At 55.9% G+C, this 25,303-nt stretch overlaps 1 protein-coding gene and 1 long non-coding RNA gene across 4 annotated transcripts in view; one reads left to right on the top strand and one right to left on the bottom strand.

Moving 5' to 3' along the window:
- The window catches only part of LOC114485101 (tubulin-specific chaperone D-like), a 43,655-nt gene extending 23,972 nt beyond the window's left edge, over positions 1-19,683 (top strand). For 2 of the 3 annotated variants that reach the window (XM_028485672.1, XM_055083058.1), the window contains 10 exons: positions 2,451-2,534; positions 3,055-3,213; positions 3,292-3,430; positions 4,571-4,692; positions 7,302-7,379; positions 10,401-10,490; positions 10,932-11,019; positions 12,135-12,241; positions 14,525-14,609; positions 19,429-19,683. In XM_028485672.1, the coding sequence (XP_028341473.1) occupies positions 2,451-2,534; positions 3,055-3,213; positions 3,292-3,430; positions 4,571-4,692; positions 7,302-7,379; positions 10,401-10,490; positions 10,932-11,019; positions 12,135-12,241; positions 14,525-14,609; positions 19,429-19,443 (967 nt within the window). In that variant the 3' untranslated portion in view covers positions 19,444-19,683. Of the gene's footprint in view, positions 1-2,450; positions 2,535-3,054; positions 3,214-3,291; positions 3,431-4,570; positions 4,693-7,301; positions 7,380-10,400; positions 10,491-10,931; positions 11,020-12,134; positions 12,242-14,524; positions 14,691-19,428 lie in introns of those variants that run through there. The other variant, XM_055083057.1, reaches the window with a different exon arrangement.
- A 99-nt stretch (positions 19,684-19,782) lies between these two features.
- LOC114485102 (uncharacterized) lies at positions 19,783-25,285 on the bottom strand. The gene is made up of 3 exons (XR_003678577.2): positions 24,213-25,285; positions 21,195-23,387; positions 19,783-21,072 (listed from the first exon to the last, which is right to left on the bottom strand). It is a non-coding gene; the product is annotated as an uncharacterized lncRNA (long non-coding RNA).
- Between the last annotated feature and the right edge of the window lie 18 nt (positions 25,286-25,303).

Here is a 25,303-nt window from a genome sequence, read left to right as displayed (position 1 = left end):
AGACCCCCTGTAAACGCGCCTTGTGACGAGGGGCTCACTGTGGGCCGAGCACCGGGTGAGGTGTCGCTGACATTGAGAGGAAGTGGTTTGCTTGTTTATTACAACGATGCGAAAAGAAGTTAGCTTTAATTTCGTCTTGTATTTTCATTAATAACATTTCTGGTTGTGTGTTTCTCCCTTCTCTGTGTCTGCTGGCCTTTCCTGCCTCTTCATCCACCAGGAGTGTTCCCTTATCTCACCCGCTGCTTTCCTTTCCTTCTTCTGTCCTGAGATGGCATTTGGGGCACGGCTCCCGTGGGGGCCTGAGGACTGCACGTGTCTGCACAGCATATCCAGAACCCCGGGGTCCTCCCAGACAGTGGGAGCATGGGGCCTCTCAAGGGGGCCACGGCACCTCCCTGGGCCCATGTCCTCAGGGAGGCCCCAGCACGGCCACCTGAGCCCTTCGTTGCCCTGTCCTCGGTGGGACGAGGCCGTGGCAGCCGTACCTTTTAGGGTCTGTGCAGGTGAAGATGCTCTGACCACAGCCGGGGCTCACGTGTCTGCCCTGGACACAGAGCCACTCTTCCTGGTTCTTTGCATGGCATGTGGCTCTAGAGTGGCGCCTGGACACTGGTAGGGTTCTGCTGAGGACGCTTTGGTTCTGCTTCATCCTCCCAGAGGGTGCTGGTGGCCTCGCAGCAGGCAGTGGGCCCGCTTTGAGTACAGCGCCGTGGCCTCCGCCTCACCCGATACGGGCGGCGGCTCAGGTTCTGCTGTGCTGCCTGCGTGGTGGAGTTGTGGGTGGTGGTCCTCTGTGAACGTGGGGGCCCCTTCTCAGGCCCCTTTAAGGGGAGCCCTTTACTCTCTGACCCTGGTTGCACAGTTCAAGCCAGAAGGGCAGTGGGTTTTCGTTGGTGTTACACTTGCCACCGTGGCTGCCCCCAGAGCATGCGGAACATAAAGTGAACGGAGGAGGTCCAGCCAGCGCTGTGCACATGCAGAAGTCCCCTCTGAGAATCTTTAGTTCCAGAGGTTTATCTGAGTTCTGCAGTGTTGGGTCCTTTTCCAGAGGTCCTAATTCTCTGTAGAAAGTCTTCATCTTTTTCATTTGTTTTCCATCTTTCTTTCTTTTTTTTTCTTCAGTGTGTCCCTCATGGTTACTTTAAAGACTGGCCATTTACTCCAATATCCATGTCATCCGTGGGTCTTTTTCTGTTGTCTTCCTCTCTCATTATTGTTAACACTTGGTCTTTTTTTTTTTTTTTTAACATTCCTTGTAACTTTTAACTAAATCCAGAAATTGTGAGTTCAAAATTGCAGAGATTTGGGGTTGTGTAGTTTCCTTGCAGCAAGATTTAAGTTTCCTTTTGTCAGGCCCCCTGTTGTGTGGGTGGGTCACGTGCTGTCCTCAGGGCTGGGGTTGGCTGGCCCTTCTCCTGCCCACACCCCCAGCTCTGACTGCGGGGCTTCCCAGGGCCCTCCTCCTGCACATGTGCCCCCCCAGCTGCCGGCTTCTGGGGTTTTGGACCCGCACCCTGTGCTTGTCCAGTTAGGAGCTGGTGAGGGCCCCAGGGGCGTGTGCCGCAGGCTTTAGCCGTTCCTGTTTCCTCTCGCCGGCCTTTCCCTGTAGTGCTGTGCCCGTGGGCGCTGGGGGTCCAGGGGGGACGCTCTGTCCTCCCTCCCTCTACGCCCTGACCCACCCTGGCACCTCCAGAGGGTCGTGCGTGTTGTGTCCTGAGCAGCAGCTGGCTGGCGGCTGTACCTTGGTGCCTGAGCCTGTCCAGCTCCCTCAGCCCCGGCCTGTGTCCGTCTCATGCCTCCGAGCACCACCACACCTGCGCTCGGTGCTTTGGCTGCTGGGTCTCTCTGGGGCCGGGGCCTCTGTCCGTGCAGATCCGAATAGCACAGGCTGTCTCCCATGTGGTGCGCAGTCCTTGGCCGGAGGGTGGGTGCCCCAGGCATACAGGACCTGCCGGCCCTGGCGACGTGGGGCAGTGTCTGTGGTCCCTGTTGCCCAGCTGTGTCTGACCTGGGTTGAGTGTTCTTTGTCCCAAGTTTAAAATGATGCTTTCACTCTGGAGTTAGGCCAGCAAACATGAGCTGCTCTACATACATCTATCCCTCGAAAAGCCCTTAAGAGTTTTTCTGCTGGGAAAACACTTTGTAGAGTGGGTATATTTTGTGTTTAAAGGTTCATGGGAAAATCAGCGCTGTTTCTGTGTGTGCGCTTGTGAGAGAGTTTGCTGGGACCTGGCCATTAGTCTTCAGGTGTCAAACAGGTGTCTTTGTTCAAGGTAATGTGTGAGAGAAATACTTCTCGAGGAGAGGCTGCCGGCGGCCTCTGTCGAGCCTCCTCCGTGTCTCTTGCCCTGGGTTGAGGGTGTCTGAACCCGACCACGCAGAGTGGCTGATGGTCACATAGCTCCTGGGGCAGGAAGCCGGCGCCTCACCCCTCCATGTCTCTGCAGGGTCCGCGAAGCTGCCATGACGAGTCTTATGGAGCTGACTCTTCTGCTGGCAAGGGACCAGCCAGAGCTGATCGAGGCCCCAGTGTGAGTGTGTTCTGCTGCTGCGTGGAGAGGGTCTGCCCGGGTCCTCCCTCCTGACGCCACAGCCCCTGCTCCGGGCTAGGCCTCCCTCAGGGTCCAGGCCTGTTGCAGGACAGCCAGCTTCCTGGTTCAGGACCCCTGTGCCGAGCGCCTGCTGCTGCTGGGGACTGGCCATCCTGTCCCCCATTGGTTCCCTGGACACCGGGCTGCCTCTGGGCACCTTGCTGGCCTGGCATCACCGTGCCCCTTCTGTTGCTGAGGCCCCCGAGGAGACCCGGGCGTTGTTTCCTCAGCACCACCACCCCGACTTCCTCCTCTGGCTGCGGGCACCCCGTCCTCCCACTTCTTCCGGCTCTTCTCACACACCACCCACCCGGTAGCCCTATCAGTCTTCACTGCTTCCACTCTAGACCTCCCACTTAGGCTTCTGGGCTGTCAGATCCCGTTCCCACCCGCAGCCAGGGTGGTGCGTGTGCCCGCTCTCATGTTCCAGCCGAGCTAACCCTGCGCTCTCGGTTTGCAGCTGCCGGCGGGTCATGTGCTGCTTAGCCCAGCAGGCGAGTGAGAAGATCGACCGGTTCCGGGCGCACGCAGCCCGTGTGTTCCTGGCGCTGCTCCACTGGGACAGCCCCGCCATCCCCCACGTGCCCCACCGGCAGGAGCTGGAGAGGCTTTTCCCCAGGTACTGGCGCCGAGTTCCCAGTGGGGCAGCTCTGTTCCCAGCGGGGCGGCCCCTCCAGCTCGTGCTTCTGTCTTGCAGGTCCGCTGTGGCCTCTGTGAACTGGGGCGCGCCATCACAGGGCTTCCCTCGCGTGGCCCAGCTCCTGGGGCTGCCTGCCTACCGCTACCACGTGCTGCTGGGGCTGGCCGTGTCCGTGGGCGGCCTGACCGAGTCCACGGTGAGCAGGCGCCTCAGTGGGCCTTCCTGAGAGGGAGCGCTGCCTCCTTCCTTCCTTCCTTCCATCCTTCCTTCAGGAGCCTCTGCTGGGGCTCACTGTGCCTGCGGGGCAGGTGGGGGGCGGGCGTTACCCCTGATCCACTGGACAGCGTGTGGGGCATGAGCTTAGCGGCAGGGAAACTGCAGATGCAGATGCATGCAGCTCCTGCGCTCCCTGGCTTTTTTGCCAGCCTCGATTCACCCTCCCTGCACATCAAGCGCCCCGCGGTTCCCCAACCTGTCTCTCCAGGTTCCTGTTTCCTGTTTGTGCATTTTCGTGGTGGTTCGTTGTGTTTTCTCCGTCTGTTGTGTCGTCGCCCCTGCGTGGGCCCCTCCCTCTCCCTCTCACCCCTCATCGCTCCCTGGGCCCTGATTCGGTGTTTCCTGAACCGGTGGATTCGTGGTTTTCGTCACTTCTGGAAAGTTCTCCACCGTCCTCATTCCTGCCCACAGTCCATCCTCTCCGCCTTCACGCTTCTTTTCAAATTACTGCCGTTTCTGCAGTTCTGTGTAGCCTGCTCGTTCCCTCTCACTGTTGCATTTTTTGGTGTTTCAGTAATCGTATCTTCATTACCATTCAGTTTGTTCTGAAATCTGTTTCTCGTGCTTTTCCATCGCATGCTCATCTTTGTGACTGCACTTCTCTGTAATAATTAACACACAATATCCTCCTACATTCTGTGTCATGTGATCCAGCGTCTGCTGTCAGAGGGAGGCCTGCATCTGCTTTCTTGCTCTGCAGACTCCTTCGTGAGGACTCACCAGTTGGGTGTTGGTTGTGCGATGGTGTTAGCTGTTGACCTGAGGGGAGGTGCCTTTGCTTTTGCTCCCCAGCAGCGGTGGTCGCCCAGATACCGCACATCGAAGGGGTCCAAATTTAGCAACAGCACGTGAGGGCTTGGGTTGTGCTGCTGCGTCCAGAGCTGCGTGTCCGATTCGGGTGTCTGCACTGTGGCCGCGCTCACGCCTGGTCCGGACAGGCTCTGAGGGCTCCTCACACTCTGTAGCGGATGTTTTGAGTCTGTCACCGCGGCCAGCCCTGGGGCAGGGGGTGCCAGGAGTGGGGTGGTCTTGTCCCTCTTACAAGAATGCCATATTACAGGTCAGGTACTCAACACAGGGCCTCTTTGAGTACATGAAGGGGATTCAGAATGACCCGCAAGCCCTGGAGGACTTCACTGGGACCCTTCTGCAGGTCTTTGAGGACAGCCTTCTGAACGACAGGTGAGCGGTGGTGCTGTTCGCAGTGGTTTCTCAGATCCCCAGGGTCTCATTTCCCAGCAGGGTTCTGAGGGGAGGTAGGGTGGGCCCAGGTGAGGAACGTGGGCACAGCCAGGCAAGGGCATGACCAGAGTCACCTCCCGGGCCCCTCGCAGCCTGCACCCTGCGCCGGTTGTACACGTTGGAAGTAAAGTGACAGAGGCTGTGAGCCAGGAGAATTGGTGGGGCTCTGGCCCGTGGTGCGCCCTGGTCACGCACACTGACATGTCAGTGCCACCGTTCAGACACGTGGTTCACACACAACCACCACCATCGAGAAGATGAGATCTCAGCCTGCCAGGATTGGAACGTGACCTGTTTTCTAAATGTTTTTGCTGTAGCATGTTATTAACTGCTTTTCCAAGAAGATGGAGTGTAGACCCAAAAGCCCTACCTTAGAACTGGGGATGTTTCCTGCACCTTCTGAGAGGGCTATTCCTGGACTCCGTTCTCAACTGTCCCAGAGCATCTGGGCTCCCGGTTAACACCACATGGCTGCAGGTCCCCTCATGCAGGCCCTTGTCCTGTCCCTGGGATGCACAGATAGCTCTCAGCAAACAGGAACTCAGGCCATTGCTCTTTGCTATTTCTGCGAGCAGCTGTCTGGAGGTGTAGAAGACATCTAACAAAGCACACGTAAAGTGTACAGTCTGAGAAGTTTTGACTCGTGTCAACAACCATAAAAACCCCACCCCCTGGGCTACCCTGGTGGCGCAGTGGTTGGGAGTCCACCTGCCGATGCAGGGGACGCGGGTTCGTGCCCCAGTCTGGGAGGGTCCCACGTGCCGCGGAGCGGCTGGGCCTGTGGGCCATGGCCGCTGGGCCTGGGCGTCCGGAGCCTGTGCTCCGCAACGGGAGAGGCCACAGCAGTGAGAGGCCCGTGTACCACAAAAAAAAAAAAAAAAAAAAAACCCACCCCCCCCCCACAGGGTCCCCCAGCCCCAAAGCAACCACTGATCTGCTTTCTGTCACTGTAGCTTAGTTGGCATTTTCTAGAATATTACTTAAGTGGGATCATGCAGTGTGTGCCCTTTTAGTGTCTGGCTTCTCGGATGCAGCATGTTTCTTTTAGAGTCACCCTTTTTAGTGCTGAGTTATGCTCTGTTGTGTGGTTACATCACAATTTGTCTGTTTACCCGTGGACAGGCACTGGGGTTGTTTCCAGGTTGAGGCAGCTGCAGGTGAAGCTGTGATGAACATTCATGCACAAGCCTTTGTGTGGAATTGTCTTTCCTTTGCTCTTGGGTGAATGCTAAGGAGTAGACTGGCTGGGGTCACAGGGCGGGTGAATATTTAAAACTGCCGGACTGTTTTCTGAAGCGGCTGCACCGTTTCCTGCTCATGGCCTCTGAGGGTTCTGGGCGCCCACGTCCTCACCACAGCTGGCGTGGTTGGTCCTTTTCATTTTAGCCGATCCAAGGGGGTGTGCTTTCTCGTCGTGGCTGTCATTCGAGTTTCCCTCCTGACTGAGGGTGCCGGGCACCTTCTCGGGTGCTTGCTGGCTGTCTGCATAGCCTCTTTGGTCAGGTATCTGTTCAGATCTTTTGCTCATTTTTAAACTGGGTGCTTCTTTTTTACCTTGCTGCCGGGTTTTGAGATTTTCTTATACATACTGGACAGGTCCTTTGTGAGACGTGATTTGCAGATGTTTCCTTCCAGCCTCTAGCTTGTCTTCCACGCTCTTAATAGTCTCTCTGTTAAGAACAAATATTTTACATTTTGATAAACTTGTTTGTACTCTTGTTGTTCTGTGGGTTGTGTTTTCTGTGTCATATCTAAGAAATTTCTGCCTAACTCAAGGCTACAAAGACTTTCTCTTATGTTTTCTCCTAGAAGTTTCATAGTTTGAGTGTTCCATTCAGACCTCAAGTCCGTTTGGGGTTGGTTTCTGTGTGACGCAAGATACAGGTCCAGGTCCGTGTCCTGGTTTTGCCTGTGGACGCCCAGTTGCTCCACGGGTGGGAAAGACTGACCTTCCCGCTGCGTTGCTTTTGCATCACTGTCAGAAATTGTGGATGTGCAGCCCAGTTTGGGACTTTTCTCTTCCTTGATGTGTTTGCTTGTCTTCATACCAGGATCACACGGTTTTGATCACTTGAGCTTTGCTACAATAATAATTATTTTTTAAAAATATTTATTTATTTAGGCTGTGCTGGGTCTTTAGTTGTGGCCCCGTGGGATCTTCGTTGCGGCGTACAGACTCCTCAGTTGTGGCATGCAAACTCTTAGTTGTGGCATGCATGCGGGATCTAGTTCGCCGACCAGGGATCGAACCCACGCTCCTGTATTGGGAGCGCGGATTCTTACCCACTGGACCCCCAGGGAAGTCCCTCCAGCTTCGTCCTTTCTTCCTGTAGCTCTTTGGGCTCTTCTTCATCCTTTGTGTTTCCATATAAACTTTAGAATTGGCTTGTCATTTTCCGCACACGTCCTGCCAGGATTTTGGTTGGGGTTGAGTTGACGGCCGTCCAGGGAGAGCCCTCGTCTCAGCAGCACTGAGTTTCCCACGTGCCCAGGTCTTCCCTTCTGCTGGGTTCTGGTACCTGGCGTCTCACACATGTCTTCTCTCCCAGGGTGTCTGTGCCACTGCTAAAGATGCTGGATCAGATGCTAGCCAACAGCTGTTTCGCCATCTTCACCGCCGAGGAGAAGTAAGTATTCAGAGAACAGCTGGTGAGATCCAGAAATCCAGCTTCTAGGAGATAGCTTTCTAGTACGTTCAGGGTCAGTTTTTATACACAGTGTAAGTGCCACCAAGAAGCATTCGCTGCTCCCACGTGGGGGTGGGGGCCCACTGCTGCAGCCCTGCTGTCCAGGAGGGAAACAGAGCAGGTGAGGCGTCCCCTCTGACGGGGGCCTGCAGTCAGGGCAGTTATGGACGGCGGACAGGACGGTGAATGAGGATCGCAGAGGGCCGTGACGGTCACGGCGCTGGGATCTGGTCCAGGTGGAGAGCCCACCTCAGGCCGGCCGGGTGGCTGTGGGTGCAGGGAGCGGGTCTGAGAGGCCACTTCCCTCCTCTGCTGTGTTCAGGGCTCCTCAGCTGCCGAGCACAGGTGCACTGCAGCCGCTTCATCCGCCTCCCTGTCTGAGGCTCTGGTGCCTAGGGGTTAATTTTCTCCCACTTCTGAGGTCTCTGCTGCTTGATCGGCTGCTTGATCTCAGAGCTTCCTGCTCGGCTGGTGGTGACAGTCGTTGTGTGTCATCTTTCTGGGGGTTCTTCCCCAGTCTGGGGCAGTGTCCTTGCACTGATCAGGGCTTGGGTGAACCCTTGGGGGCCCTGTGCCCTGCAAACCAAAAACTCAAGGCGGCACCAGGTTCTGCCCAGGTCCCCTCCATGTCCCCTCCACAGGCAGGAAGCTGGGCAGTTGCAGGCTCACCTCCTTTGCCTCCCAGGCCTCAGTGGTCACCGTCCTTTGCAGCCTGCTGTCTAGTGAGTTTTGTTCACTTTTAGTTCTTCCAGGTGGGAGTAGATCTGGTCCCTGTCGTTACATCTTTGCTGAGATGCTCAAACGCTCTTTTAACTGAATAACATCAAAGGGTTTCCCCTTTAATTTGCTGATGGTACATCACAGCCTGTTTCTTACACCTACTGTCAGAGCAACTTGTGCATTCACGGGATACGCCCCATGGTTGTGGGATGTGATCCTTTTATACATTGTATGACTGTGCTTACTAAACATTCTGTTTCAGATCTTAACCTATTTTCCTGGTTTGAAAATTTCAAATAAAACGGTAGGAGAAAATAGTACCCCAAGTGTCAGGCTCACCTCCCGCAGCGGGGGGTCATGGGCACTCCAGCTGCTGCTGCTGGAGGGGAGTCTCGGGGTCCAGGGAAGGGGGTGCTGCCGTGCAGGAGCCATGGGAGCCGGGGAGCTGGAGAGAGCAGTGGGCCCCGTGCGTGTTCCCGAACACCACCAGTTGCAGATCGGTGTGGGTGTGAGGGCTCGAGGCAGCCAAGGGTGACTGTGGGCTTCCTGGACCGGCCACTGGAAGGGGGCGGTGGTTCTCAGACAGGAAGGCTGGATGGAGTCGGTGTGGACCAGAGAGGCCTGGAGGTCCAGTTGGAAGGCTGTCCTAGCAGGTCAGGCTGCTGTAAGAGAAATACCACAGCCCGGGCAGTTAAACACCAGAAACTCATTCCTCCCGATGCTGGAGGCTGAATGTCTGAGACCAGCACAGGGACGCAGTCTCGCTGTGCCTTCCCATATGGCAGAAGGACCACCGCTTGTGTCTCCTCTTTGTAGGCACTGATCCCACCGTGGGCTCCGTGTCACGTTCTAATCGCCTCCCAAGGCCCCACCTCCTAACACTCTCATGTTCCAGATTAGAGCTTCACTGTAGGAATCTCGGGGACACAGACATTCAGTTCATAGCAGAGATGTTTGGTTTAAGATGCTTGTTAGATCTCATCTAGAGGAGATGGATCTTCCAGGCTGGAACTCGGTGGAAGGTCCTCAGAAAATGGGTGGTATGTGGTCCCATGAGGCCACCAGGGGGGCAGGTGTAGACAGGTGGCCAGGGGAGGTGTGTAGACAGAAGCGCCGTGACAGAGCTGTAGGGCTGTCCCATCGTTAGGGAGACGGGGAGCAGAGGGGAAGCAGATCTACCAGGAAGAAGGTGAGGCGGAGGGGCGGTCACAGGGGGCGTCGATGGTGTGCGCCGAGTTGTCACGTAGGCTGAGGACAGGAGTGACCGCGGCCCTCAGCGACCCGGTGGTCACTTGGTCCCTGACAGGCATTTCAGTGAGCTGTGGGGAGAAGCCGGATGGATCAGGGAGGGGTGGGGCTGGCGGGCGGGCCGGCCGAGAGGACAGTGGTGCCACGTGGGTGGCAGGTGGCGGGGGTGCCACTGGGGGGCTGAGGTCTCCTTTAGCCTGAGAAGACGGGAGAGTCTCCCTGGGACCACTTCTGGTCAGGGGAGCGGCTGTCACAGGCTGACCCTGAAATGGCCACCATGGGCGGCTGCTTTCTGCCTGCCTAGGGCGGGAGGTCTGTCCTGCGCCCTCACCCGGGAGTCTGGTGAGGTAAGGCGCTGCCCCCAGCCATACCCCGGGTCACCTGGCCGGTGGACGCGAAGAGGGAACGTGGGGCCACTCAGCCCTCAGCCCTCGTCGTATGGCCAGGATTGGCCTGGGGCTGCGGCCCCGCAGGAGAGGAGCATGTTCACCTCGCGGGGACTCACGCTGGTCGGGGCCACCGTGGCCCCATGTTCTCCTCGGCCAAGCAGAGCCAGGGAGGATGCCTCCGGTCCCTCCCTGACCCTCCAAGGACCTGGGCCTGGAAGTGAGTGAGTGGGGCCTGGTCACGATTCGGTCGTCCTCTTTTGATCTTGGGTTGAGCCTGGCGCCGACACGGCACGCGTTGGCTGGGCTTGCAGCGGGGCTGAGTTCTGGGTGTTCCTGTTACGTCGAGGCCCCACCAGGGGTCAGCCTGCCCTCCTGTTGAGGGGCCGTGAGGCCAGAGAGGTGGCGCGGGGAAGGTGGTTTGTTGAGTGCACGAGACAGCGGGTGTCTGTCCCCTGTTGCACTTGCAAAGGAGCCAGTTACATGCCCTGGTGTTGACGTGCCCTGGTGCATGTCCCCAGGGGCGAGGCTTCTCCTCTTCGGGGGTGGCCGCCATCATCAGATGTTCCCTGGAAGCCCACCTCTGGGTCCTGTGCTTTCCTTCCAGCCACCCCTTCTGTGTGAAGCTGCTTGCACTTTGTAAGGAGGAGATCAAGAAGTCCAAAGACGTCCAGAAACTGAGGTCCAGCATCGCGGTGTGAGTTCCAAGTAACTCACTGAGGCGGTAAAGGGAGGGGCCGGCCCAGCAGCCGAGAGCGCGGGGTCGGGGGCGTTCTGATGTCAGAGTGAGAGGCGGGTGGCCCTGGTCACGCCAGCTGGTGTTCCTGGTGGAACAGGTGGGCCCAGCCACAGCCTGCCCACCCTTGGACCAGCCTCCCAGACGGGTGGGCGTCAGGTCAGGGAGTGTTGTCATAGAAAAAGCCCCGATTCCGCGACACTCTGGAGATCTGGATGCCCCAACCTGCGGGGGGAAAGTGGACGTGAACCCAGGGCTGCCTCCCCAGTGGAACAGCCCTGAGGCCTGGGGGGCCTCCCATCCCACGCAGACCAGCGGGCCCCCCAGTGAAGTGAAAGTGTGGGGTATCCAGGCAGCAGGCTTGGGCGGGGGTCAGCTCACCAGAGTGCGGGGTCCCTGCAGGTTCTGTGGGCTGGTGCAGTTCCCCGGAGACGTGAGGAGGAAGGTCCTCCTGCAGCTGTTCCTCCTGCTCTGCCACCCTTTCCCCGTGGTGAGTGTCTGCAGCTCCAGGCCCCACTCGGGGCCAGCATCCCAGCCCGCACATTGGCGCCGGGGTCTGATGCTTCCTGGTGTGGGTGCAAGCCGACCTTGATGGGGGGCGGGCCCTCATCAGGGTGGGCGGGGCATTCTGTGCCTGTAGATGCGGCAGCTGCAGCGTGATGCTTGAGCCTGGCCCCTGGGGATGAAGGGCCTGGGGCCAGATGTGCTCCAGGAGCCCCTGGGAATGAGCCCAGATGCCAGGGAAGCACCCGACGCTGGCTGGGACCCTGCCCCCTGGGATCCTGGCCGCAGGTGCACCCAGGTGCCCTGCCACAGGGTGGGTGGGTAGGGAGTTTCAGCCCATCGGGGTCCTGCAGGCTCTGGTTCAGGGGCTCCTGGAAGGCGCCTACCCCACAGCCCGCACCCCAGGGTCGGGTTTCCCAGGAGGTCTCTTCTTTCCCTTTGGCAGAAGAAATGCTCTTCAGATAACTCAAATGTGACACCTTCCTTAACAGCTAAAGTAACTTTAACTCTCATCTAGCACAGCTGTTTTCAAAGTGGGGGGGGGGTCACTGGATGCCCCTCCCCCTATGATCAGAAATGCAGATTCTCAGGCCTTGACCTGCCAAACCAGGAGCTCTGTGGGTAGGCCTCGGGATTCCGAGAGCACCTGTTCCATGAAATAAGTTCCCCCCGCCCCAGGGACAGCTAGAAAAGCAAGCAGGTGAGAGGACTTCTCTGATGAGGTGCAGGTTTTTAATGAAGCATTTCAGTAAGAATGATGCTCCTCCTGATAAGGGCCTCTGGGGGGCCACAGGGGAACGGGGCGGCCCGGGCGGAGCGCGCCTCGTGGTCACTCGTCGGTTGTGGCCATGGTCTCCTGAGCGGCGGTCCAAGGTCAGCTCCTCTTAACCAGTCTGCCCGGCGAGCCTTTCCTGTCTTACTTGGACTCTGGGCCCCCGGGAGGTGCCCTCTTAACCGTCTGCCCGGCGAGCCTTTCCTGTCTTACTTGGACTCTGGGCCCCCGGGAGGTGCCTGGGCACTCGTCCCTGCTTCCGGCAGGGTCCTGTCAGCTCTGCTCAGTCGCGGGCCTTCCCCTCCCAACAACTCGCTCTGTCCCTCCAGATCCGGAAGAGCACGGCCAGCCAGGTGTACGAGATGGTGCTGACGTACGATGTGGTGGCCGCGGACGTCCTAGATGAGGTCATGGCTGTGCTCAACGGCACGGCCTGGTGAGCATGGGCCCTTGCCCTCTTCCCGAGAGTGTGGCGGGTGCAGCGCCAAAGTGAGCGGGACGCCCAGAGCCTGTTCGTGGTCTCCCCAAACCCTCCAGAGCAAAGAGGGAAGACGGGCTCCAGCCCTCCACCTCAGCTCTGGGTTTACGAGGAGGCAGTGGTGTCTGTAACCGATCTCTCCTCACCCACGTGTCCGCGTTTCTGTAGCACAGGCTCACTCCTTACACCCAAGAGGGGCTGGGCGGCCAGATGAGGGAGGAGGGGGATCTTCCTGGGGGTGTTCAGGCTGGAAGATTTTCCAAGTGAAATTATTTTTTCCCAAAGACAATTTTTGTAAGTGAAAAGGTGGGTTGTTCTGAGCACTGATTGGTTAGAGGCTGACTTCCTATTTCTCTGTGGTCGCTTTCCTGTTGATCACGTCACAGCTCTGGGTGCCGGTGGGCGCTGGTGCACCTGTTTCTGCAGTTTATTGGGGTTGAAATCACTCGAGAATGGCAGCTCCTGCCCCCTGAACTGTGGCGTCAGAAATGCAGGGGAGTGTGTGGCGTGGCAGGCAGTTTCTCCCTCCTCGGGGACGCGCCACGTGTGTCAGTTGTGGCCCCCAAGGAGCGGAAGGGTGTTGAGTGGCTGCAGCAGGAGCCCCCAGGCCCAGACTCGCTGCATAGGAGAGCCGTCCACTGGCCTTTGCTCACTCTTGGTGGAAAAGGCCACGTGTGGACACGTTCAAAAATCAAACAGACGGAGGGAACCAGGAAGGGTAAGGTGTCCTCCCTCCCACCCCAGACACCCACTTCCCTCCCAGACAGCCAGGGTCACCGCTTGTTCCAGGTCGGGTCTCCAGGTTTGTCTTAGGCACAATTTACTGCCATCTCTGTTGGCTTGTCAACTCTGAGCTTGGACGGCAGGTTTGAAAGAGGCGTGTTGAATGGGGGTGGAGGGGGCTGATGGGGAAGCCGGGGAAGGGGTAGCCCGTGAGCATGCGTCCAGCGGGCGACACCGAATGATGACAAACACGGGAGTGACGCCTGCCCCGTTCCAGGCACTGCACACACTCACGTGCACACACACACACACACACACACACGTGCATATGCACATTGAGGCGCTCGCACACGCCCCTACGGGGTGACCACTCTCCTCAGCCCCGATTTGGACACAGGACCAAAGTTCAGAGGCTATTTAGGCAGCGGCCTGCTCAGGCACCAGTGATGAGGGTCCCTGAGGACTGGGTTCCGTCGCTGGGGTCAGTGCACTCTGCTTACGCGGGAAAGGATGTGCATAACCTACTCACGCATGACCCTCAAAACAGTGATGTTCCTACAAGGGCCGAGCTCCGCACGGACCTCACATTGATGCAGCTTCCATTCCTGGCCTGACGGCCCAGCTCCCCTGCTTGGGCGTGAGCCACTGTGGCCTGAAGGACGGAAAAGGGCCTCTGGTTTTAGGGCTGTGTTAAGGTTTTCTAGGGCGATACTTGGCCTCGAGCAGGAGGGCATTCTGGTGAACACCTTGCGGGCGCCTCGGTGAAAATTTCAGAGTAGAAAACGTGGCCTCAGGAGACGTGGATGCCTCCGCTCTGTGAGCAGCTGGGACGGGACACATTTTTCTGTTACGTTGTCAGCTTTAAAAGCACGGAGGCACGTTCTGCATCACAGTCTAAACTCTTCAGCTTGAAAAGGACAGTGAAGGGAGCATGACATGAAACCACCAACACCCAGTGGGTCCCTGAGTTCCCCACGCCTGCCTTTCTCCTCTCACAGTTCAGGGCGGGGTTAACCTTCCAGAGGATTTAAAGATAACTCATTTTTTCTTATTATAAAAGAAAAACATGCCCAGTTTTCTTTATGGTATTGCTGAATTTAATTTTTGTTTTTAATGAAAGTTATAAGTAAACAGCTTTCAAAGTCAAATAAAACTTAAAACCCATGGGATAAAATCTGTGCCGCTGTCTTAGCATTTCCTGTCGCCGGCCCCTGGCTTGGGCTGTTTGGGGGCGAGTGCCCCTCACGGGGCTCCCTGTTTGGTGGGGCTCGTCCTCTGCAGTTTCCCAAGAAAGGGCTCAGGAGCAAAGCCTTGTGTAGGTGTCCAGCCCAAGCTAGGCTCGCCGGGGTGTAGGTTCTGGAGTGAGGCGTCCTTTTTCCCTGATTCCTACCCAATCTGAGGTGCCTTGGGTTTTCTGCACACCCGGAAGGAAGTGTAATGAGAGCTTAGAGATCTTGGCAGCTTTAACTGCATGGACTGTCCCTGCGGCTGGTGCTGCCCCCCTCTTCTCCTCCCCAGGGATGCAGAGCTCCTGGTCGTGAGAGCCCAGCGGAACCGCCTGTGTGACCTCCTGGGCGTGCCCAGGCCTCAGCTCGTCCCCAAGGTAACCACCTGTCCCCTCAGGCCACATGGGGGACCTGGGGCCCCTTCTTTTTCTTTTTTTTTATAATTTAAAATAAACATTATTTTAAAAGATTTTTCTAGCTTTTCCAATATTTATTAATCAGTAGAATTTTTACTATAACATCTGAAGTGTTTAGTAATCATTATCCAAACAGTAGACCCAAACTGAGTATTTAAGTATTCCCACATCCTAGCTGCTATGTTTTTTTAAAAATTTTTTTAATTTAATTTTTAAAATTGAAGTATAGTTGATTTACAGTGTTGTACCAATCTCTGCTGTACAGCAAAGTGACTCAGCTATACACATACAGACATTCTTCTTTTCATATTCTTTTCCATTATGGTTTATCACAGGATATTGATTATAGTTCCCTGTGCTATACAGTAGGACCTTGTTGTTTATCCATCCTATAGATAATAGTTTGCATCTCTATTCCCAACGTCCCAGTCTTTCCCTCTCCCTTCCCACCCCACAACCACAAGACTGTTTTCTATGTCTGTGAGTCTGTTTCTGTTTTGTAGATAGGTTCATTTGTGCCATATTTTAGATTCCACATATGAGTGATATCATATGGTATTTGTTTTCCTCTTTCTGACTTACTTCACTTAGTATGATAATCTCTAGTTGCTGCAGATAGCATTATTTCATTCTTTTTTATGGCTGAGTAGTATTCCATTGTATATATGTACCACATCTTCTTTATCCATTCATCTGTCACTGGACATTCTGGTTGTTTCCATGACTTGGCTATTGTGAACAGTGCTGCTCTGAACACAGGGGTGCATGTATCGTTTTGAATTATAGTTTTGTCTGGCTATATGCCCAGGAGTGGGATTGCTGGATCATATGGTAATTCTGTTTTTAGTTTTCTGAGGAACCTCCACACTGTTTTCTATAGTGGCTGCACCAACTTACATTCCCACCAACAGTGTAAAAGGGTTTCCTTTTCTCCACACCCTCTCCAGCATTTGTTATTTGTAGACTTTTTAATGAAAGCCATTCTGACTGGTGTGAGATGGTACCTCATTGTAGGTTTGACTTGTATTTCTCTAATAATTAGTGATGTTGAGCATTTTTTCATGTGCCTACTGGCCATTTGTATGTCTTCTCTGGAGAAATATCTATTAAGATTTTCTGCCCATTTTTTGATTGGGTTGTTTTTTTGTTGTTGAGTTGTATGAGCTGTTTGTATTTTGGAGATTAAGCCCTTGTCTATTGCATCATTTACAAATATTTTCTCCCATTCCATAGGTTATCTTTTCAGTTTTTTTTTTTTTTTATGGTTTCCTTTGCTGTGCAAAAGCTTGTAAGTTTGATTAGGTACCATTTGTTTTTGTTTTTATTTCTGTTGCCTTGGGACACTGACCTAAGAAAACACTGGTACAATTTATGTCAGAGAATGTTTTGCCTATCCTCTCTTCTAGGAGTTTTATGGTGTCGTGTCTTATGTTTAAGTCTTGAAACCATTTTGAGCTTATTTTTGTGTATGGTGTGAGGGTGTGTTCCAACTTCAATGATTTACCCGGGGCCCCTTCCTTGTGAGGCCTCCAAATGCAGCTCCAGCAAGCTCCTTTCTTGAATTCCAGGGTCTAGAACATTCCAGGCCATGCTGCCTGCCTCACTTTCCATCTCACGGTCCATGTAGGGCTTTCAGGACCCCAGGGAGGTGGCCCTGGCAGGGCCGTGGGACGGGAGCAGGGCTGAGGCCCCCACTCTCCTCTCCCACCTACCTGCCCCCAACCTCACCCTGCAAGCCAGACCCTGCGCCCATTGCCAGCTCCTCCCCGTGGGCTGAGCCTGGGGGCACCCCAAGCGACGGGGCGGTGTTCCTGCCGCTGCTCTCGCTGGCCCTGTCCCCCCACCCCCGACCCCGCCAGCACGCTCTCTCCGGCCAGGCATGTCTCACGTGTGTCCTGTGGAGCACGGCAGCCAGGACCAGTCCTCTGCCGAGCGCCCTGGCCTCTCTCGCCCTCAACGCAGCATAGCAGCCTTCCGCCGTGTCGGTTGCCCCCGGGACACCCATCCCGCTTGGGACTTTGTCACCTCCAGGGCCTCCCAGGGCCTGCTGGTGTCTGCTGAAGTTGCCGTCCTCCACGGCAAGTGTGGTGTGTGCGTTGTAGCTGCGGTTTTCTGAGATCGAGGGCCACAAGCTGTTCTTGCAGGTTGTGTCATTGGGAGACTTGAGACTGTTTTGTGTGTTCTTGGCAGAGAATCAGAATTCGGTTTCTCTTCAGACTGTGGGTCCTGCAGGAGCTGGAGTGGGTCGCAGCAGCACGGACTGTGATCCTGGGCAGTGGGTGTGCCCGCCTCCTGTTCCCATTGGCTGTGTCCCTCTGGCCTTGGGTTTGAACCCTGGCTCTGGAGAGGCTGTTTCTGAGCTTCCTGTTGAGGAAGGACGTCCATGCAGAAGTGCGTGGTGGTTGTAGTGCGTGGTTCCAGGTCTCACGCACCCGGGTGCCTGCCCTGAACACCCCCCGACGTGAGCCTCAGGCTGCGGGGGTCACCGGTTCCCATTTCCGGTGGACTCACCTGGCAGAGGACTCACGGTGGGAAATGCTGACAAGCAGATTCCAAAGTGACCGGTGCTCCCGGGCAGCGTGTGCTCAGGGCCACCGTGGCAGCTCCAGGATGTGGGCCCCCTGGTTTCCCTGGTGACGGGAGTGTGACCACCTTTTCTGAGATCTGAGCCATTTGGACATTGTCTTTTGTCACATGTCAGATCTTTCATGTTCTCTCCGGGTTGTCCATCTTTTGATACCTTGTCTTCAGGGACCTTGTTCTGGACACACGTCCTGCAAATGTCCTCTCCTCCAGGGATGGCCTTCTTGTCCTTAGACCTAATGTGGTCCTGTTTGCGGTATCTTGATCTCCAGGGTTGGCATTCTGTTTTTTTTCTAAAAGCTTTACTGTTTTACCTTTTACGTTTGGACTCACGATCTAGCTGACCCAGCTCCCTTCTCGCTACGTCGTGTAGTCAGGCCACACATGTGGCTCTACTCTTGGACCGTCTGTCCTCTGGGTCCCTCTGTCCATCTGTGAGCCAGCGCAGCCTGTCCTACAGATACAGATGTAGGTCTCAGTCCTAGAGATGCAGGGATGGGTTGAGGTCTCACAGTAGGTCCCAGTGCCCAGTTGTCTCAATCCTGTGGTCCTTTTTTCTTCACGATTGCCTTCTCTTCCTGGCCGTTGGGTTCCCACCCCACCTGTAGAATCAACTTGTTAGTTTGTGCTTCAGGAGTTTGGCCGAGGTTGCCAGCAGCCTGAAGGTCGATTTGGTGAGAAGTGACGTCTCTGCTCTGAGTCTTCTGACCATGAACATGGTGTGTCCATGCATGGACCCCCTCACTGTTTTATGGTTTTTGGGAGCAGAGATGTTGCACATCTTTCTGTAATTGTCCCACAGTTCTTGGATATTCTTTTTTTTTTTTTCATTTTTGTTTCTCTTTGCCTTTCAATTTGGCAAGTTTCTGTTGACCTGTCTTCAAGTTCACTGATTGTTTCCTTGGCCACATCTGGTTTTAGGACAAGCCCGTCCAAGGCATCCGTTTCAGTTACAGTGTCTGTGGTCTCTAGCCCTTCCACCGAGACTGCTTTTTCTTGCCTTTTGTTGTATTTTGCGCTTTTTTGTTGAAGGCCAGCCTTGTTGGGGGAACGGGAGCTACGGAACCAGAGCACAAGGTGTCTGCGGCGGCGGCGGCAGCGGCAGCAGGTCCAGGGCAGAGTTCCTCCTGGTGGTTGTCCTTGTCCTCAGAGGAACCACAGGAGGGGCTGAATTCTCCTTTGTCTGGTGTTAATAGAGCCACCGCAGAGTTTCTGATTAGCGTTCATGTAGTTTACCTTTTTAAATTATTTCACTTTCAATTTCTGTGTTCCTACATTTAAATGTGTTTCTTACGAACAGTAGATAGGTCTCATCTTTTAATCCAGTTTAACCGTTTTTGGTAATTGGAGTGTTTTGTCCACTTACATTTAATGTGTGATTTTGGATTTACTGGGTTAGTTTGCCATCTTTCCATTCTCTATTCAACCCTGTTTGTTTCTTTGCTCCTTTCTTGTCTTTGTTTGGATTGGTTAACGACATTTTTACCATTTCACTTCCCCTTCTGTTAACTCCCTGCACTTTTCCTGCTGTTTGTTAGTGGCTCTGCCCATCAGGACAGCATTCCTTCCCGCGTACGGCAGTCAGGACGGGCGGCACCGGCCGGGGGGCACTGGCTGGGGCGCCCTTGCTTCCCAGGGCCCAGATGGTCGTGGCCTGCCTTCCGTTCAGCCGCCTCTGTCTTCATTGTCCTTCAGTTCTTCACTGTGCTCTTAACTCTGTTCTCCTTGGGGCTAAGTTATTTCTGAGGTGATGTCTTTTTCCCCCTTTCCTCCCCCCCGACCATGCTGTACTAGTGTCCGCCTTGCCTGGCCCTTCTCTGGGGCCCCTACAGGACCCCCTCAGATGTGGGGTGAGGGCAGCTCTGGTCGGCCCCCAGGTGACACTGTGGGTGACAGGGATGGCAGGCTGAGTGTCACCTCTCCCCTCTCCTTGTGTGGCGGCCAAACACAACACTGGCTTCCTAAGGAAACGTGCTTTCTACATTTTTATTAGGAAAATGTCGCACAGATGGATGAAGTCGGGGGGACAGTATAGTCACCCTCCCCACCTGCTTGCTGCCCGGAGGTTGTGTTGGCCACGGGGCTCCTGGCACGTTTGGGGAAACAGCACAGATGCAGTTTCCTGCAGGAAGCGCCACCCAGGGAGGGCTGGGGAGACAGCGCTGACCGGCCTGACCCTGTCATGTGTCCTCCGCAGCCCAGTGTCCGCTGAGGCCAGTCCGGGAAGCTGAGTCCTTGCCTCTGCCTGGCTGGCTGGGAGGAGGAGCCCGGGCACGGTCGGCATGGAAGACCTGGACGGACGGCGGCGGCCTGGCTGGTGCGTGTGAGGGACCCGGAGTTCGTCACCTGGAGGCGGCATTTCCTTCCATGCATCCTGTGCCACAGTGACCTGGGCTGTTGGTGCACTTGTCCTAATCTCTAACCTGTGTCTTATAAAATCACGTTCTGAGCAGTTCTGTATCTGCCTGTGTCTGACACTGGTGCCGGTGGGGGAGCTGGAACCAGAGGGGGTTGTAGGCTCCCCCGGCTCCTGCACCGAGACCTGCTGGGAGGGATGGCCCCAGAGGGGACAGGCCCGCTGCAGCCTCCCGTGTGCTGTCCTGTCGCCACGTCCACCATGGCCTTGTTGGGCTTGCTCGTAGCCGCTGACAAGCTCTGAGCGACTCACGTTACATGTCAGATGCTGCAGGGGCAGAGAAGGCGCCATGCCTCGGGGTGGGGGTGGGTGCCGTCGAGCGCGCCTCCGGGTCGCTTTTGCAGCGCGGGTGGGGGCCGTCTTCCCTCCTCACGCCATTCTAGTGCCCAGCGCTCATGGCCGTCGCACGCATGTCGCCCGCCCTCGTGCAGTTTCATTCAGTCAGAAAGAGCCGACCCGTGTTCTCAGAATCCCGCCAGGACCAGTTCCAGCCACACAGGGGACTTGTGACGGCAGCTCAGACCCTCGACGGAAGCAAGACACGGTCAGTGGCTTCACAGATCTGCCGACCTGTGGCCTCCAGGAAGTGGTTCTCTGGTGATGGGAGAAGAACCACATTGTCTGAACCTTTTTTTCATTTGTCCAGAATGGGGTACACACTCAGGGTTTCTGAAACAAAGACAGGCCGCTTTTGTCCACATGGGCTGGCACTCATGCTGGCCTGTCCAGGGGCCAGTGAGGCCGATGTGTGTAGAGGTTCCCCACTTGAGCCACCTGCGTGGCCAGTCTCAGTGCTGAGCGGTCAGGCCGCCTACTGCGGGAGCCTTTGTGTGGCAGGTTCCCGGGCCACCCCCACCCTTCCACCTGCTGCTTCGCAGGTTGAGGTCTGGCTGCAGGACAGATGTGGACGGGCAGGTAGAACATCTGAGGTGAAGTCGTCCGGCCATGGGCCCAGGACAGTGCTCCTACACCTGGGCCATGGGACAGACTGCCCCTTCTGGGACGTGTGCGCCCGCGGGTCCACGGCTGGAGGCCACGGTAGGTGGTGTTGGTACAAGCCTGAGATGTGTTGTCCTGCTGCCTTTGCTAGGTGAGTTTCTCCTGCTCCAGTTGAGCCACCGGACGTGCCAGGATCGCTGACCTTCCCTGAGAGTGGAAGCCCATGTTAGTCTTGCGTGGGGTTTTAACTTTAATTTCATTTAAGCCTTAAAACGTGTCTCCTCTTGAAAATAAATAGAGAGTTTTCCATTTTCAATGGAAGAATAGCCAGAGGCCCCGTAGCTGGTGGACGTTGTCACGTGGTGAGGGGTCCTGGATGGCCAGGAGGCCACGCTGGTTGGAAGGCTGTCCTGCAGGGTGGCCGCAGTAGGCCCCACTTGTATCCCTGCAGCAGACGGGGTCCACAGAGCAGCACCTAGACCTTGGCTGAGAAAAGCAAGCAAGGAGCTTTTGAGAAGGAATAAAATGAACTGTTTTTAGCATAATTTTAAAAAAACACCAAGATTCCAGAGACATGGTCTCTGAGACATGGAGACAGGCCAGCTTACCACGTTGATGATACTGCGTCATGAAGCAATTCTTTCATTGCTGGTCTAACTTTGCAACCCAAGGAAAACCAACAAAGCCGGCAGTGTCCAGCCGCCCCTGCACACCTTCAGCCATGTCAAATCCTACTGGTCACCACCTGCTCTCATCAGGCATCTGGTGGCTGGGAACCTCCTCCTTCATTTGGAGCCCACCTGGGTCCAGGTGATGGATTTGTAGGGAGTCCCCCGTCATGACCGACGACGTGGCCAGAAGCAGACAACAGCAGAGGTGGACATGGTGGAAAGCAGTGTGGTCTGAAGCAAGTCGGGGTGGGTGGACAGTGCTGGTCTGCCACCTGGTAGAGGGAGTGGTCAGCAGACCCCCCACCCCCAAAAGGGGCAGAGAAGGGCACCTGTGGCCCCAGTGGGAGTGAGGTGGGTGGGTCTGAAGAGCCGCAAGAAGCCTCGTGCCTGGAACAGGATATGTGAGGGGAGCGGTGCGGCCGTGAGCATATGGCCGTGTCCCAGACATAGAGTGAACCGTCCCAGTGAGCAGGTCCCTGGTGTTCCCAGGATCCTTGTCTGCTGAGCCCTGGAGGCTGCTTGGGAAGTGTGGGTGCGATAGCGTAAGGCCCAGTGCCAAATCTAGTAGCAGACCCCACATACAGCTGGGGCCCTACATAGCTGTACCCTCAGCAGCAAGGAGAGTGAGAAGTAGGTCCCCACAGGAGCACACCTGTCTCCGTCTCTGCCTGGTGCTGGTGGAGGGAAATGCGATCACACTGGGCCCCGACCAGCAGTGCTGGCAGACCTGGGCAGAGAAGGCAAACAAAACCCTCTCTGGAAGGATGCAGGCTGAGCCCCACAGAGAGAAGAACATAAGCTCACATCCCCAAATTGCACAAAATGCACAAAGAAACAAGGCACCATTAGCAAGACCTTAATAAAATCAGACCCCAAAAGACACAAAATATAAAATGAATTCAGTTTTGAAAAGGGTTAGAAATTATCAAGAGGAAATTAGGGGGAAAAAGGCTCAATGGATGAATTAAACAACCACCTAGACATGGCTGAAGAGAGAATTGGGGAACTGGAAGATCTGAAGGAATTTTATCCAGAAAAATAACTGGAAAATATGAAAACAAAGTCAAGAGACACCAGAGAACCTGCCCTGTGTGCACCTGGGGTCTTGGGAGACGGTGCCACATACTTGGTGCTAGAAGCAAGATCCCAAACAGGACAAGCTCACGTCTGGACACGTTGCATCAGAACTGCTGGGAGACTGGGTGGTCCGGGCCGCTGCCCCTCTTGGACGGCAACGGTGGACTTAACACTGGAATGAGATCCTCATCAAGCTGAGAGAAAACAATTCGCCTCGGCTGGACTGAAGCTACTACAGCTGTCATTCAGGGAAGAACAAAATAGGTCATTACAGATAAAACAAACCTCCTTAATGCCACTGCTGGTTTCCAATCTTGACACTGTTGACGTTTGAGGTCAAATAATTCTTAGTTGTGGGGACCGTCCTGTGTGTTGCAGAACGTTTAGCAACAATCTAGATGCCAGTAGCAAACCCCTTTCCCAGTTGTGATGACAGAAATATCTTCAGGCAGATTCTGGGGGCAGATTCTAGTGGATAAAGCTTAGGGATCATTTTCCGGCTCCCAGGTGAATGCAGGTGCAAGAGAGAATGTTGGGCAGAGAAAACGATAAACAACGACCATGTAACAAAGAGAATAACGGCTAATGTGTAGATTTTTAAAAGCACGTAGAATTTTTTTTTAATGGACAATAGTAGCATACAGTATAAAAATAAACATGCATTTTTAGAAGGTCCTGGAGTCCTGTGGCCAGAACACTGATCCTCTGGCCTCTGACCAACACCTCGTGTGCTTTGGGAAGGGTCTTCCAAGACTCTGCATGCAGAGACCCCGATGCTTTTAAATCACCAAGGCGGGGGATTCTGACTCAGACGTGACTCCACAATGAGGCCACTCCTGATTGTTCAACCCCCCGACCCTCCTCGGACCCAGGAGTTATCGCCTTGTTCACGGGAACCGTTAGGGCGGGGCTCCCATCAGTGGGAATCACCACTCAACTCCAGCACTGACGGCACTAATGATTCAGCACATCGATGATTTGTTCTTGGATCGAGGAGACAGGCTCCCGGGCGTAGCAGCCGTGCGTCGCCTTTAGGGAAAAGCCATTGGCCTCCTGGGACAGAGAGACCAAATGCACAACGGGACGATTCCAGACCGTGTCTCGACATAGAATTCTGTAGCCACTGGTCCCCAATGGCCAGGACGTGGCCACAACTGCCAGCTTCCCCAGTTCTAGCCATACATCCAACTTAGGACCAATCGGAGAAGGAGACTCACTCCCCTGACCGCTCACGCCCACGGCCCCCGCCAGGCACAGCGGGGCCTCCCCTCCGCCCGCCCCGCAGGTCTCTGCTGCGCTCAGTGAGGGGTCAGCTCCCCGCCTGACAAGCCGTGAGCATGCAGCCCGTCCCTGGGGTGGGCCTTGTCTAGTTCCATGTCTCTCACACATGCGGCCCCAACATGGATGGAGCCAGCCACCCACCCAGACACGGACCAGACTTTCCACAGTGGCCAGAGCTGGGAACGAGGCAGGCGTTGGGGAGCCGTGCAGTGACCAGAACGAGTGACTAGAACGTCTGCTGCAGACGTGAGGGAGGCTCTCTGGGGAGGGTGCGTTGTGCGGCCACGCCCTCCCTGAGGGCAGAGGAGCTGCTCCCTGTCTCGGTCTGTGGTGTCTGTACACACATGTGGACACGTGTCGGAGATACACAGTGGGGTGTGGACAACACCCCTCAGGCTTGTGCTCACGGCTCTGTGCTTTACCGCACGTAAACCACACCTGATAAGAACAGTAAGACGCGCCCTCCTGGTGAAGGGGATTTGAGGGGCGCCTGGGTGCCACCCTTCACCGGGCACGTTCCCCACTGGGGGCCACGGGGCCATCCTTCCCTACTTGCTCTCGACCCTGGGCTGCAGCTGCTGGGGGCCTCGTGCGTACCTGGGAGCAGCTGCCATGGGTCTGTCAGCTGAAGTGAAGGAAATCCCGGCCCTCCTGCAGGTGCAGCGACCTCAGATTGTCTTCAAATGCGCCCCCTGTGAGGTCCTGGGGGAGGAGCGACAGGTCTGGCTCTATCCAGGCCTCCCCTGGGGACCCCAGGAGCCTCCCTTGGGGGCCTGGGGTTTGGGGTTGCCTGTGGCCACCTGTTAGGTGGTCCACTATTGAACTTCTGCTCCACTGCTAAAAGGAGAGGGTCCAGAAGGAGAAAAGTGCCAGAAGGGAACCTGTTGGCAGGTGGCCACAATGTCCCATAGGTCACCAGGGAGGCTGGGGGCAGGGGGTCCTCTGAGGTGCCTCCACCAGCCTGGCCTCAGCCCCTCCCCACAGGAGGCAGCTGGCCCCCCACAGGGACTCGGGGGAGGAGGTGAGGCTCTCATGGGCAGTCCCTTCCGCTCATCTCTTGGTCCAGGGCAGAGCCAGCTTCCCTGTCCTGACTGATCCTGGGGTCTCCGTGGTGGCCCCCTCACCCCACCCCCATGGCCTCTGCAGGGCCACAGGTGGGAGGCAGCCCTGGGGACAGAAACTGTGACCCAACAGCCAGCTGCTGGCAGAGAGAGGAGGCAGGCCCCGCCCACGTCTTCCCTGTACACTCGTTGGTGCAGGACTTGGGGGCGGGTCCCCAGACTCTTCAGCTGGGCCCGTGCACTGGTGCTACTTCGGCCGCCCTCCCATGCGGGGCCACGGCGGGGTTTCGGGAGACATCTGCAGGCTCCTGTCCCTCGTCCCAGCGCCACCTGCCAGGTCCCCTCCTGCCTCCATAACCAGCAAAGCGGGGGCCTCTCTGCCAGGACGTGGGAGGGACTGCCTGACCACCACACTCCTTCCTGTTGGGTGTCATCCGTCTGTCCTTGGACCCAACACGGGGAATCACCCTTGTCCTGGTTTGTTTCTGCTCCTCTTACTGCTGTTACCTGGGCTTTGCTAGAGTATTTAAATGAAAACCATTCTACCTGGAAAAACACCTGAAATTTCCACCTTCTGTTCTCTACCTGCTGTCCGTTCTCAGCCCCCCTTTTCTCCTTCCATTATCT

This window comes from Physeter macrocephalus, unplaced genomic scaffold (genome assembly GCF_002837175.3).
Source record: "Physeter macrocephalus isolate SW-GA unplaced genomic scaffold, ASM283717v5 random_701, whole genome shotgun sequence".
Classification (NCBI taxonomy): domain Eukaryota; kingdom Metazoa; phylum Chordata; class Mammalia; order Artiodactyla; family Physeteridae; genus Physeter; species Physeter macrocephalus.
This window is presented reverse-complemented; position numbering and strand designations above follow the sequence as displayed.